We start from the raw sequence: 12,265 nt of genomic DNA, 5'->3' as shown, positions 1-12,265 counted from the left end.
TTGCATTATTTGGATTAATAAGTACAGTGTCAAGAGTTTATAAAAATGGGTATTTGTAATGAGACCATCTATTGGCAATTATATGCGTTGTCAAAGTTTAAATTTATTAGGGTCAATTTCGAACAATCGAAGTATATCAAAAAAAAAAATACTTATATTAAATGATATAAGTATTTTACAAGCTTTAAAATAGATGAGTGTTGGGCTATTAGTCAGATTATTTTGATTTGGTTTTTTAATAAAAATTTTTTTATTGTTTTATTTATTTAATATATATTTCTGACGTTTCGGTTGTTTAAAACCATCATCAGGGAAATTTAAAGACAACTGAATAGAATAAAATTTGTATATGAAAAAATTTTTTTGACAAATGTTTTAAATAATTACAACGAAGCCTAGTTAAAGCCTAGTGTGGGGTAGAGATAAGCCCCCAGCCATTATAGAGTAAAAGTGCGTAATAGTACTAACTCAAGAAGAAGAAGAAGAAGACTAAGAATATAAAATCAGTTTATCTTTAGAATGATTTTTCTAGCCTAGTGTGGGGTAGAGATAAGCCCCCAGCTATTATAGAGTAAAATTACGTAATAGCACTAACTCAAGAAGAAGAATCAAAATCAAGATCTAGCAATGCACAATAGACAACAGAAATATTTTCTATATCTCGCCGCAAATTGTATGTGGGTCTAGTTATAATATGTAAGGACTCTAAGGTAAGATGTCGAGACAAGGAAGGCTCCGTATCGATGACCTTCACCGAAGCAAAATCTGGATAATGATTTTCATCAAGAAAGTGTGAGACCAAAGCTGATTGTTTATCAGGATTAATTTGTTTTAGACTATTTTTTATTTTATTTTTTACAATTTGGGGCGAAATATACGTTGTCAAGAATTTTTTACACAGAGACATATCATTAATGAATTATTCTGTATCAGGGTTTCAAAATTATTAGTTCATCACATCCATATCGCTGCTAGCCATCTTATCAACTATAAGTCTTGTAACCGATTTTTTGACTAAAAAACCAAAAATCATATTTAAATTATGAACCACTCCCCGCGTACCACATTTCGAACACCACAAAAAAATATTTGCAAAAGATTTATACTAATACCCTGAATATTATGGAGCCCAATGTTTTAAAAAAGTATAAATCGTGTATTGAGTCAGAATATTTCTGATGCATTGTGAACCCACGCGGTGGGTAGGTATATATCAGCAACAAATGTTATAGATCTAACTAGAAATAAGAATTAAGACACTAAATACTCAATCTCAAACTGTTGTACTTAATCCAAATTTCTAATTAATTCACTTAATTCACTGAACTGATATGAAGAAGAAAGATCTATAAATGTTTTAGGGAAATAGGGAACTTACCTTTCAGTCTCTGATTCTGCTATTATTGGTTGTGATTGTGGCTGTTGTTGCTGCTGTTGCGGTTGTGGCTGTGTTTGTTGTTGCGCTGTTGGCTGCTGCAATTGCTGAGACTGTTGTTGCTGGATTTGTTGTTGTGCTTGCTGCTGCAACAATTGCTGCTGATGATGTATCTGCTGCTGCTGGTGGTGTAGGTCATCGGTTGGTATTGTCACCGCACTTATGTTACTCATTTTGTTATTTGGATGAATTAAACTACTAACATTATTGGCACTAATACTATCGGCACCATGCATTTGGGGTTGTTGAGCTTGGTGTTGCATCACAATCGGCTCACTTGTCACACTCTTCGTTACCAGATTATTATTGTTATTATTATTACAACTACTGCTAGCGGTATTGTTGTTGTTGGTTGTAGTCAATGTTGTATTGTTGATAATTATTGGCTGCTGCGCTTGTATTGTAACTACAATTGCATTTGGATCGGCTATAGTTGCTGGTGCACTTTGCTGTTGATGGATTTGTGTTTGGGCCGTTATCGTTGCTGAGTGTTGTTGTTTTTGTTGCATATCGTAGTTCGTCATTTGCGTGACAATGGGCATAGTTTGGCCAGGAACTGTCTGCTGTTGAAACTGTTGTGTAAATTGTGGTTGCTGGTGTTGTATATGACTGGCAGCACTGACAATTGGTGGTGATGTGACTCCATCGGTTTGAGAGATTTGTTGTTTTAATTGTGGAACAATTGTTTGCTGTTGCAAAGGTAATTGGTGTTGATGGATCTGATGTTGTTGTTGCTGTTGGATTTGTGGATGTAAATGAGGAGCTTGTTGTTGTTGATAATTGGATTGCGTAGTAAATGGAGAGCTTTGTTGTATAAACGTTGGAGGAATTTGCGATTGCGGTCCACTTTGCGGAGCTGGTGACATGGGCTGTGGCTGTTGTTGCTGAATATGTTGTTGCTGCTGCATATGCGGTTGCTGCTGTTGCATGTGTGTTTGCTGCTGCTGCATAATCGGCTGCTGCTGCTGCATAATTGGCTGCTGCTGTTGCATAATTGGTTGCTGCTGCTGCATATGTGGTTGCTGCTGTTGCATGTGTGTTTGTTGCTGTTGTATATGTTGTTGTGGTTGCTGCATAAGCGGTTGCTGCTGTTGCATATGCGGTTGCTGCTGTTGCACATGCGTTTGTTGCTGTTGTATATGCTGTTGTTGTTGTTGCATAAGAGGTTGTTGTTGTTGCAAATGTGACTGTTGTTGCTGCTGTTGTATATGAGGCTGTTGTTGCTGCAAATGCGGTTGTTGTTGTTGTTGTTGTTGCAACTGTTGCTGCTGCAGCTGTTGTTGCATCTGTTGTTGTTGTTGCTGCAGATGTTGCTGTTGCAACTGTTGTTGCTGCTGTTGCAACTGTTGCTGTTGCTGTTGCAGGGCTTGCTGTTGTTGCAAGTGCTGCTGTTGTTGCATTTGTTGTTGCTGTGCCAACTGCTGTTGCTGTTGTATGTGTTGCGCATCCACATATGTAATGTTATGAGTTGTTATTGTTGGCTGCGTGGTTGAAGACAAATTGTTATTGTTACTTGACAAATCACTAGACATGGTAACAGCGCCATTTTGAAAATGTATATTACCAGGCAACGTAACACTGTGTTGAGCAAGATGTTTTTGTTGCTGCTGTGGTGCCATTGCTTGTGGTTGTGCAATTGGTATAGGATATTTGAGAACTGTTTGCGATTCTCCTGGCACATATCGCTTTCCAGCCTCTTCGCACGCTGCAATCGCCTCTTCTTGTTTCTTTAGCTCTTTTAATGATTGTTGCAACTGCTGCGCAGCAGCGGTAGCATAATCCAGTGGTAAAGTTTGTCCATGTCCGTGGCTAACATCTTGGCCAACGTTTGCGTTTAAGTTATCACTATATATTTGCTGGGGTAGATGTGTTTGACCTAAGTGTTGCTGCGGTAATTGTTGAATTCGATCATTACTACCTGCCCCCACGAAATGCTGTATACCATGCACAACAGTTGCAGGAGCTGTAGCGATGCCAGTCGGCATTGGGCTAACCTGTTGCTTAATCTGTTGTTGGTGGTGTTGCAGTTTCTGGTTTGGTGAGTTATCTGGAAAGTTCCAATTTCCGTCCGCACCTATTTGGTTACTTGTTAAATTACTTGCATCTAAATGATTTTCAAGCAACGTTGCACCTACTGCACCAATTATCATACTTTTCGTTTTAGAAGGTTCACTATTGACGATGCTGCCCATCGCGGAGGAAACAGTCTTTTCATTATTGTTGCCACTGCCGCCCTCCTTACCGGCTGTGCCCACATTTGAGTGATCGAGATAGTCCATACACATCCAACGCCCTCGGCGAAATGGTTCAGTCGACTCGATTTTAACTACTTTAAAACGTTCACTTCGATGTGATGTCTCTTTGACATCCTCTTTCTTTTTGTTATCACCTGTATTGACGGCTGCACTTACCACATTTATTATATTATCCGCCACATTTACTTGCACATTCTGTATTGACTGTCCTAGAGTAGGCCCAATAGGATCTACAACTACAAGTCCATATTGAGAGTTAGTTGGTATGACTGGGGCTGTAGTGGTAAGTGCGTTGTTTGGATAATAAACCTCTTCTTTAGATATTGTATCTTCAGACATTGATGGTGCTTCATTTTCAACATCAGTTACACGACTATTATCGTCTGTATGAGATTCGTCGAGATCGTCGGCTGACTCTTCTCCAGTATCAGAATTAAATTTCTGTCCTATAGTAACTGATGTTATCTGGAACGATGAGGTTGTCTTTGGTTTTCTATATGAATACACAGCATGTTGCTGACTATTTTGATGGCTATATATTTGACTGGGATGACTACGAACTAGCGAATTACTGCTACCATTATTATTAGGTGACGTAGCTTTTGATGTAGATGCTGTAGTTGTTGTAGAGCGAGGTACTATCGAAGTACTTGTACTCGAACTGTGATTCATCAAATGCGAGTGCATGCTGCTATTGCTAGAAGCATGCGAGAGGTTCGAAGTGGTAGAGTCACCGTGTTGTAACCCATTCCCACCAGGCGGAGTGTTTAGACGTAATACTTCGCTTGTAGTGCGTTGAACGACACCCGACGACAATGAAGACGATTGATGATTGTTAGTGGCGGTATGATGCGGGTGTTGCTGCTGATGCTGATGTTGATGATGATGTTGATGGTGATGGTGGTGATGATGATGATGTTTACCACCGTCCACACCGACAGCTGGACTAACATTACCGCTAGCGCTACCAGCATTATTCATTGATAAAATTTTTGTTAATGAAGCCTTCTTCATAGCTATATTTGTAGCACGTGTGGGAGTCTGTATAGTATTGCGACGTTGAGTCGCCGTGGGTGTCGCCTTAAATTTTGCTGATATTTGGCGATCGATCATGCTACGTGCTTGTTTATTATCTTGCATCTGGTTACGGATGTGCAAATCTTGGTTTTGCAAGTTATGGAGTTGCGCTATATGATTTGTGCCGGTTAATATAATATTCTGTTCTTCTGGTGATGAGGCAGATGTGGTGGGCGATGTAAGGGCAGGTGTTATTGTTGCTGAAACTTGTTGGGCTAATTGTTGTTGTTGATTTTGTTGATTTTGTTGATATTGTTGAATTAGATATTGATGCTGATGCTGTTGCTGTTGTTGCTGTTGTTGTTGTTGTTGTTGCTGTTGTTGTTGCTGTTGCTGCTGTTGTTGTTGAACTTGATATTGATGCTGATGTTGTTGTGATTGATGGCCGGAATCTTCAGTAGCCGTTTGATTCTCGGCCATAATAGGATTTTTGAGGGTACGCAAAGTTTTTAGGAAATAATCCACGATCGATTTTTTTTTTTTGAATTATGTCACACTCGAAATAATTAAGATCTTAAGCAAATAATCAACAGTACAAAAAAGTAAGATCAGTTTTAAGTTTCAACTTATATACTTTTACAAAATCTTCTTTTTGCAGCACTCTAGTAAACACAACAAAATAAAATCATTGAAATTATTATTAAGTATTATTATTAGGAATAATATTTTATATTTTCAGGGATTTTGATTTAACAATTACACATCTATCGAACTATTCCTGCGCATGTACACTACTTGTTAATTCGTTTTCAATTACACAAAATTTGACTTTATGATTTGTTTATTTATGAGATATAAATGTGAGCTTAAATTTAACAATTATAGACACGAGTATCTACAATGAACTGCACTTGCTGAAGTCAACTATTCATTGCGACGTGTGCGGATAGCGGATAGCAGATAGTAGATAGTAGATTTTTGATAGTAGAGTAAAAAAGGAAAACCGAAAACAAAAGAAATATATTTTCACATGAAACGTAGTTGAAGTGATTTTTTTCTATTCACTATTTTGTGTTAGACTGTAGATAGTTGCTTTATATGTAAAATAAATTAAATTTAATTGAATTTGATCATCAGAGCAACATCATCTGCATGATCTCTGTTGATTGGGTTACTTATTTTGGTTGCAGAGTTGTCGTCAGCAGAGATGCTTAGCTAGTTGGTTTTTGATTATATTGGTTAGCAGAGTGTACCAGACCAGTCAGTATTCCTATTAATAGTGAATAATCGCGCACTAAGTAATGTCACATCCAGTTATGGTGACGATAACGATAATAATAGTGAGAACTGCTACAAACACCATCTATAATAGATATTACGGCGGCACGACAGCTTTTTACGTACGGCCAAAAAGTGACCGTTGGGCGCCGTAAATTTTGCATAACACACACTCACGCGCGAGCCAATTCAATTTAGATATATTCTCAAAACTTATATATCTCAACAATTATTACTGATTATTACTGATTATTACAGATTATTACAATATTAGGAAGGCCTTTGACTACAATTTATACTTTTTGCTTACGACTATTTTAGTGATATTATTTATTGCAATTTCAAATATTATTATATTAAAATTTCACGGTCAAATTTATTTTAAGAGAGCAACAAAAACGTAAACGTAAACGAAAACAAGACGAGATGCGATGCGATGCGATGAAATACGATGCGGTGCGGTGCGATGCGATGCGATACGATGCGATGCGATGCGGTGCGATACGATGCGATCGCGACGAAGGATTTAGGTTTTTCTTTTGTATTCTTATGTTATGGCGTGGATAACTTTTTATTTTTATCACAAGTAAAAATTGAAGACAGTTGGAAAAGATAATGGGCGTATATATGAGATTTTGTAAACGCAAAACTTTTCTGCGACATACACCAAAGTAGCATTTACAAATTTAACCCGCACACTCGTTGCGTCCCGAGTTTCGTCTGAAGCATTAACAGGCTGTTGTTTTTTTCGTCTTCTACACAATTGTAAATTTTGCATAATACGCCTCCACAAACACATACACACACGGGTTTTCTATTTAATTTTCTTTTTAATTTTTCTCATCTTTCACTTAAATTTCATTATTTTTTTTTATTTTTAATAAATAATATCTAATTAATTTAATTTTCTAAATTATTTCTTTAATAAAAAGTATCGCACAAATTCTAAAGATACAAATGAGAATGAGTAGTGAGTGCTGTAATCGCGCGAAATTACTTTTAATTTTAATTTTAATTTTAGTTTTAATTTTAGTTTTAATTTTAGTTTAAATTGAGTGGTTTTGACTAATCGATCAAAATGAGCATCTAATCGAGTTAATCCAAAATAAATTTAATTTTTCATTAAATAAAAATTAAAATATTTTTTATTTGATATTATTTCACTTTTTGTTGGTGTGATTTATAAATTAATTGTTGTAATAATACGTTTAATTAAACTAATTTTTTTGTTTTTTTTTTTTGTTTTTGTTTGATTATAGTATGAAGTTTATTTTAATTTACACTAAAAAATCATAACGAAGAAGCACGAAACAAAAGTTGCAATTGGAATTTCTGCAAAGAAAGAGATAAAAAATTATTATCATTAATATTATTATTCATTAAATAAATAAAAATTATTTTTATTTCTAATAATTGCTGTTACTAATAAATAACATAATATGTTACATATATTCAGAAGATATTAAACGCACGCGCGCTCGGTTCACCGTCGTCTTAAGCGTTACTTCAAATAATCGCTTTCGAATGATTTGTGTCTAATTTTTGATTTCAATTCTAGCTGAAGACTTTAAACACTTCACTTTTATTGTTCGATTTGTTTATTTTTAAAGCTTCTATTGCTATTTTCACAAATACCGACAAAACATTTTATAATGAAACTAAAAGTTAACAAACAAACACACAAATCCATTTAACAAACAAATGCATCATACCCCAATACTCCAATACTCCAATACCCCAGCAGTGAACGTGACAAAGTCGACACTATACCGCGGATATTAACACTAATATCTGAAGCGAATAACAGTAGAGTTAAGTGGATTCTCCTCATAAGTTTCATTGTTTCATTCATTACATTACATTCATTCAACTTTTTTTTATTAAAACAACAAAACTTGAGGCCATTCCGACCTCTTTTTCATACTTCTTGAGTTACAGGTGTTTGAATGACATTTATTCAAATATTTGAAAAAGAACAGAAACGCAGTATATATATTTTATTGGAACTTCATAACATTACCACGTACGTAACACGATTCCCGAAGTCTTTACTCGAGATCATGAACACACCCGCTACTGTTTTTTGATGGGAAGAATAGTTCGCAATTCAAACAATGACTTGAGAAATACTAACATGAACCGGCCCCATAGAAATCTAGTGATTGTCAGTGGGTTGCTGAGTTCAAATATAACTCTCTAGAACATTTTCACATTTTCGGATGTCGAATTTTAATGAGCATTTCCGCAAAACTCTAAAAATACCCAGAAATTATTCCAAATATCATTAAAATATTATGAATGTCAAGGTGGAGTTAAATGACACCTTAGAGTTTCCGGAAATATATTATAATTATATATTGTAATAATATTGTAAATTGTATTGTATATTAAAATTTTTTTTGCTGATGTAACAAGTGTGTTCTAATGGGTATCAACTGATTACACATAATAAACAGTTCTTTGCTTGTGTGTTTGTGATAATGTATAAAAGCAGGATCCAACGCCACACACCAGTAATAAAACAGACAATCCCAACATTGTTTATAATAATGTAAAGTAATTTAAATATATCTCTGTAAGCAAAATAATTATTCATTTCTTTATTACTTGAAGTTTATTAAACAAACTAGCTGGACTACTGTAGACTACTGCAGATGATGATTATAACATCAGATAAGACGTTTCCATCAGTTTTATCGGCTATGGTTAAACTGTTTACAGCTTGTAATTCATTAAGAACACAAACTGCTCCTTTGTGTGATATATAAAGAATGAATCCCGGCTTTAAGAGAAACTCATGTGAGGGATTAAAAATTTAGTATAATTAGTGATATTTGTTAGAATTTGCATTGTGACAAATGCAACAGAATTATTGTTCCAATTGAATCCTAACACTAGAATCGTAATTATAATCAAAACGCAGGGTTTAACCTGATCTTGCACTAAAATATATGGCAAACTTAATGGATTATGTTAGAGACCAAACAAGTTTTGACAAATTTAAGTGGTTGTCCATAGAAATACCCAATATAAACAACTTGATTGTGTTTATAATAATATATAGAAATTACAAGCATTAACACTAAGGCTGATGCTTGTTCGAAAAATCGTACCGGATACACTAATACATGTTTAAGAGTATTAAGTGATATCTGGAGTCACAATCAATTAGAAATTCATTTAGGAAATTGATAAAATATCTATTTAATTTTGCTTCAAATACGAACCTTTAGCCAGATAATCGTATAAACATTGGATGCTATATGAAACCATAATTTCAGATCATCACAGTAAACATATCTGAGTAAATGTTGACAATGCCAATATTTAAAAAATCTAACCGCTAAGAATAGGTAAATAAATTAACTTGGAGTTTGCCAAACTTCGATACAAACTATTTATTGATATTCGAATAAATGTAATGAGACTTAATTCAAATTTAACGAGATCAGTGAAAAAATATCTGAGTGAATCAAGGTTTAATTGCAAAACAATGTAAATTGAAAAATGTTTTTGTGGCCAGATTTTATTTGAGCAACTAAGCAAAAATGTAAGCATTTATTTTTTTTAAATTCAATTTAAAATTATGGCTAAATTTTAATATTCAATATTCATTATGAAAGAAATAAATGCTTCTTATCAATATGGTCGGGTCGTACAGCCTCGAAGGAAAGTGCTAAGAAGTCCAAACCATTAGACAATTAGATGTAATGATGTTTCACATACTAATGAGCATTTCTTAATCTTATTTGCTTGGATCATTTGAAATAACTTTCAATAGATTTTAATCATTTTTACATCACTTTTAATAACATTTGAATTCACCACTCCATATCAGACGAAAAGGAAAGTCTGGAACTTCTTCAGACAAAGCAAGTATCTCATCAGATCAGATATTTCCATCAGTTGTACCGGTTACGGTACAAGTTTTTTTTTATAGCCACTGGAATCTTCTAAAGCAAAAAACTGTTTGATTGAAAACATTTTATTGAATTAAAAAAGTATTGGAAGTACTCAGAAGAAAATAAGGCAGCCCTTTTTAGGGAGTTTAATTTAAGCGATTATCTGCAATTTTTTTAATCGATTATCTGCAAATATGGAAAAATATGTTGGCTTGTTAAAATCAATAAAGCTTAGTTCTTGAGAGAACAGATTTTAAAATTGAGAACTTTTACATGGAAACCATCACAAGTATACCAGGTAGTGATTGTTTATATAATGAGTGCAATAATTGCATATACTAGTTGTCTTCAGATGTATGAAATGTGCAGTCATTAGAGTATAACCAATGTTAAAAGCTTACAACTTTAAATCTCGGTATCTCGGAAAGTAAGCTATATTAGCGTTTAACATAGTCGAAAAAGTTCTGGGAACTCGGAATCGCTGCAATTTTTCATATTGTACTCTTAATAACCACTTAAGTCACTATTTGTCTTTTTCTTTCATTTTTTATAATCTAAATTAGTATTGTTATTGACACCATCCTGTAACAGGAAGTAACACTTGGATTTAATTTACTCACACAGACTTGTTTCAGTTTTTGATAAAATGAGCTGCACAAATATGATACCCACGTCTTGAAATTAAGTGATCAATAATTCAATTAAAAATTTAAATAATTTAATATCCTTAATTTACATTTAATTTATATTATTTTTTTTTTTATTATTATTTTTTTATATATTTAAATATATGTAAAAAATTTTAAATTCTGGTTTAAAACTAAAAACTAAATTACAGAAAAACACTTCTAATCCGTAAGCCGTAGAAAGTAAAAGTGTGAGATTACAGTGTAATGTATGGTCACTTTTATGTGTGTATAAGACAGCTGTGATGAAGATTGTCGTGAAGATGACACATTGATAACGAATATGTGATTAACAATAGAAGTATCTAGAAAGTAGTTGAACGAAACTTTTGCTCAAAGGTGTGAAGGAAAGAGTTCACTAATTGCATTGTAGGCAATTACCAATCGAGATCGAAAAACAGACCTTGTAAAGATAAATATTGATAATTAGCACAAGAACATATGTTTTTCGATTAGAGGAAATCAACTATGACGAACAGTTAAAAGGTTTACAATTTCAAATTCCAATTATACAGATCATTAAAACAAGTGCAAAGTGTGATTCCGCTTTATATATATACGAAAGATTTAACTATTACTTTATTTTTATTATGATTCATATATTGTCATTTTAAAAAGATAAAATTGTAGTACTTTATACTATACTTTGAAAGTCTAAAATGAAATTAATATCTAATCATTTACTTATAATTCATTTTTAATTTGAGTTGATAAGAAAATGAAATCCAGATTGGGTGTACAGGTTAGAACAGTAACCGGGTCTATAATGATCAACTGCGACAAACGTTCGCAATGATTATGTAAAAGCGAGCGATGGGTTATTATAAAAACAAAGGCATATATAGTTAATTAATTTTGTTACTAGACAGGTTGCTGAATAGTAGTGAAAAAACTTTAATTTTTCATTTCGCTTTAGCGAATCATAAAGTCATATTAGTATGACTTCTTTGTTGTTTTGCAGTCATTCTTGGTTGACGCGTGCTTTGTGTGATAGTACTGAGTTCTGTTGGGATATCCAACGCCAGCGACCGAAATTCTCATCTGCTCAGGGTTTAAGTGCTCCTTCTAAAATAATTTCTCGATAGATTTGGGCATTTATTTTTAGCCCACCATCGGCTGTTACGGCGACACACACCATCACCATCAGTGGCCATTTGTATCTTTTAATTTTTAACTGACCTCTCTGACAAGTCAAATCGATCATTTTGCTTGTTTACGTACTGCTCAATTACGAATGGTGACTCACTAAGAAAAAACCAAATTCGGCAACTCACCATCTTTGAACAAACGAATCAATAGTTTTTCTCTTTCCACTCTAACTCAATGGCTTCAGCTCGAGCTCATTTTTCAAAAAGTGATCCTTTCTCACCATACAAGGGCGAGAGAGAAAATGGCAGTAAGCAACACAGCCTATTTTATAAGCCGCTAATAATCTAATTATTATACTTTCCGATTTTAAGCAAAGACGTATAATTTTGTAAGTACTGTTAGCAATTGTTATTAGAGATAATATAATAATAAATTAACATTACTACAGCCACTATGAGTTTTTCCTTACTGGTTATTTTTGGTGGCAAATTGAAAGTGAGCATATCTAACATACATTTCCCTTTAAAAATACGGAATTGGCAATACTGATGTGACAGTCTACATAACATGTATTTTTGGCATAGTCCGAAAGAGTCAATTTTG

General features: G+C 33.8%; 1 protein-coding gene across 1 annotated transcript in view; it reads right to left on the bottom strand.

Annotated features, from left to right (window-relative positions):
- LOC119688203 (protein bunched, class 2/F/G isoform) overlaps positions 1-5,401 on the bottom strand; it is a 245,966-nt gene extending 240,565 nt beyond the window's left edge. Inside the window, exons 1-2 of the mRNA XM_038102886.1 lie at positions 5,074-5,401; positions 1,379-5,040 (exon numbers count right to left, since the gene is read on the bottom strand). Of these exons, the coding sequence (XP_037958814.1) occupies positions 1,379-5,040; positions 5,074-5,187 (3,776 nt within the window). The 5' untranslated portion in view covers positions 5,188-5,401. The remainder of the gene's footprint in view (positions 1-1,378; positions 5,041-5,073) is intronic.
- Between the last annotated feature and the right edge of the window lie 6,864 nt (positions 5,402-12,265).

The sequence above is a fragment of the Teleopsis dalmanni genome, chromosome X (genome assembly GCF_002237135.1).
Source record: "Teleopsis dalmanni isolate 2A chromosome X, ASM223713v2, whole genome shotgun sequence".
Taxonomy (NCBI): Eukaryota; Metazoa; Arthropoda; class Insecta; order Diptera; family Diopsidae; genus Teleopsis; species Teleopsis dalmanni.
Note: the sequence above shows the minus strand (reverse complement) of the source record. Positions and strands in the feature narration are given on the sequence as shown.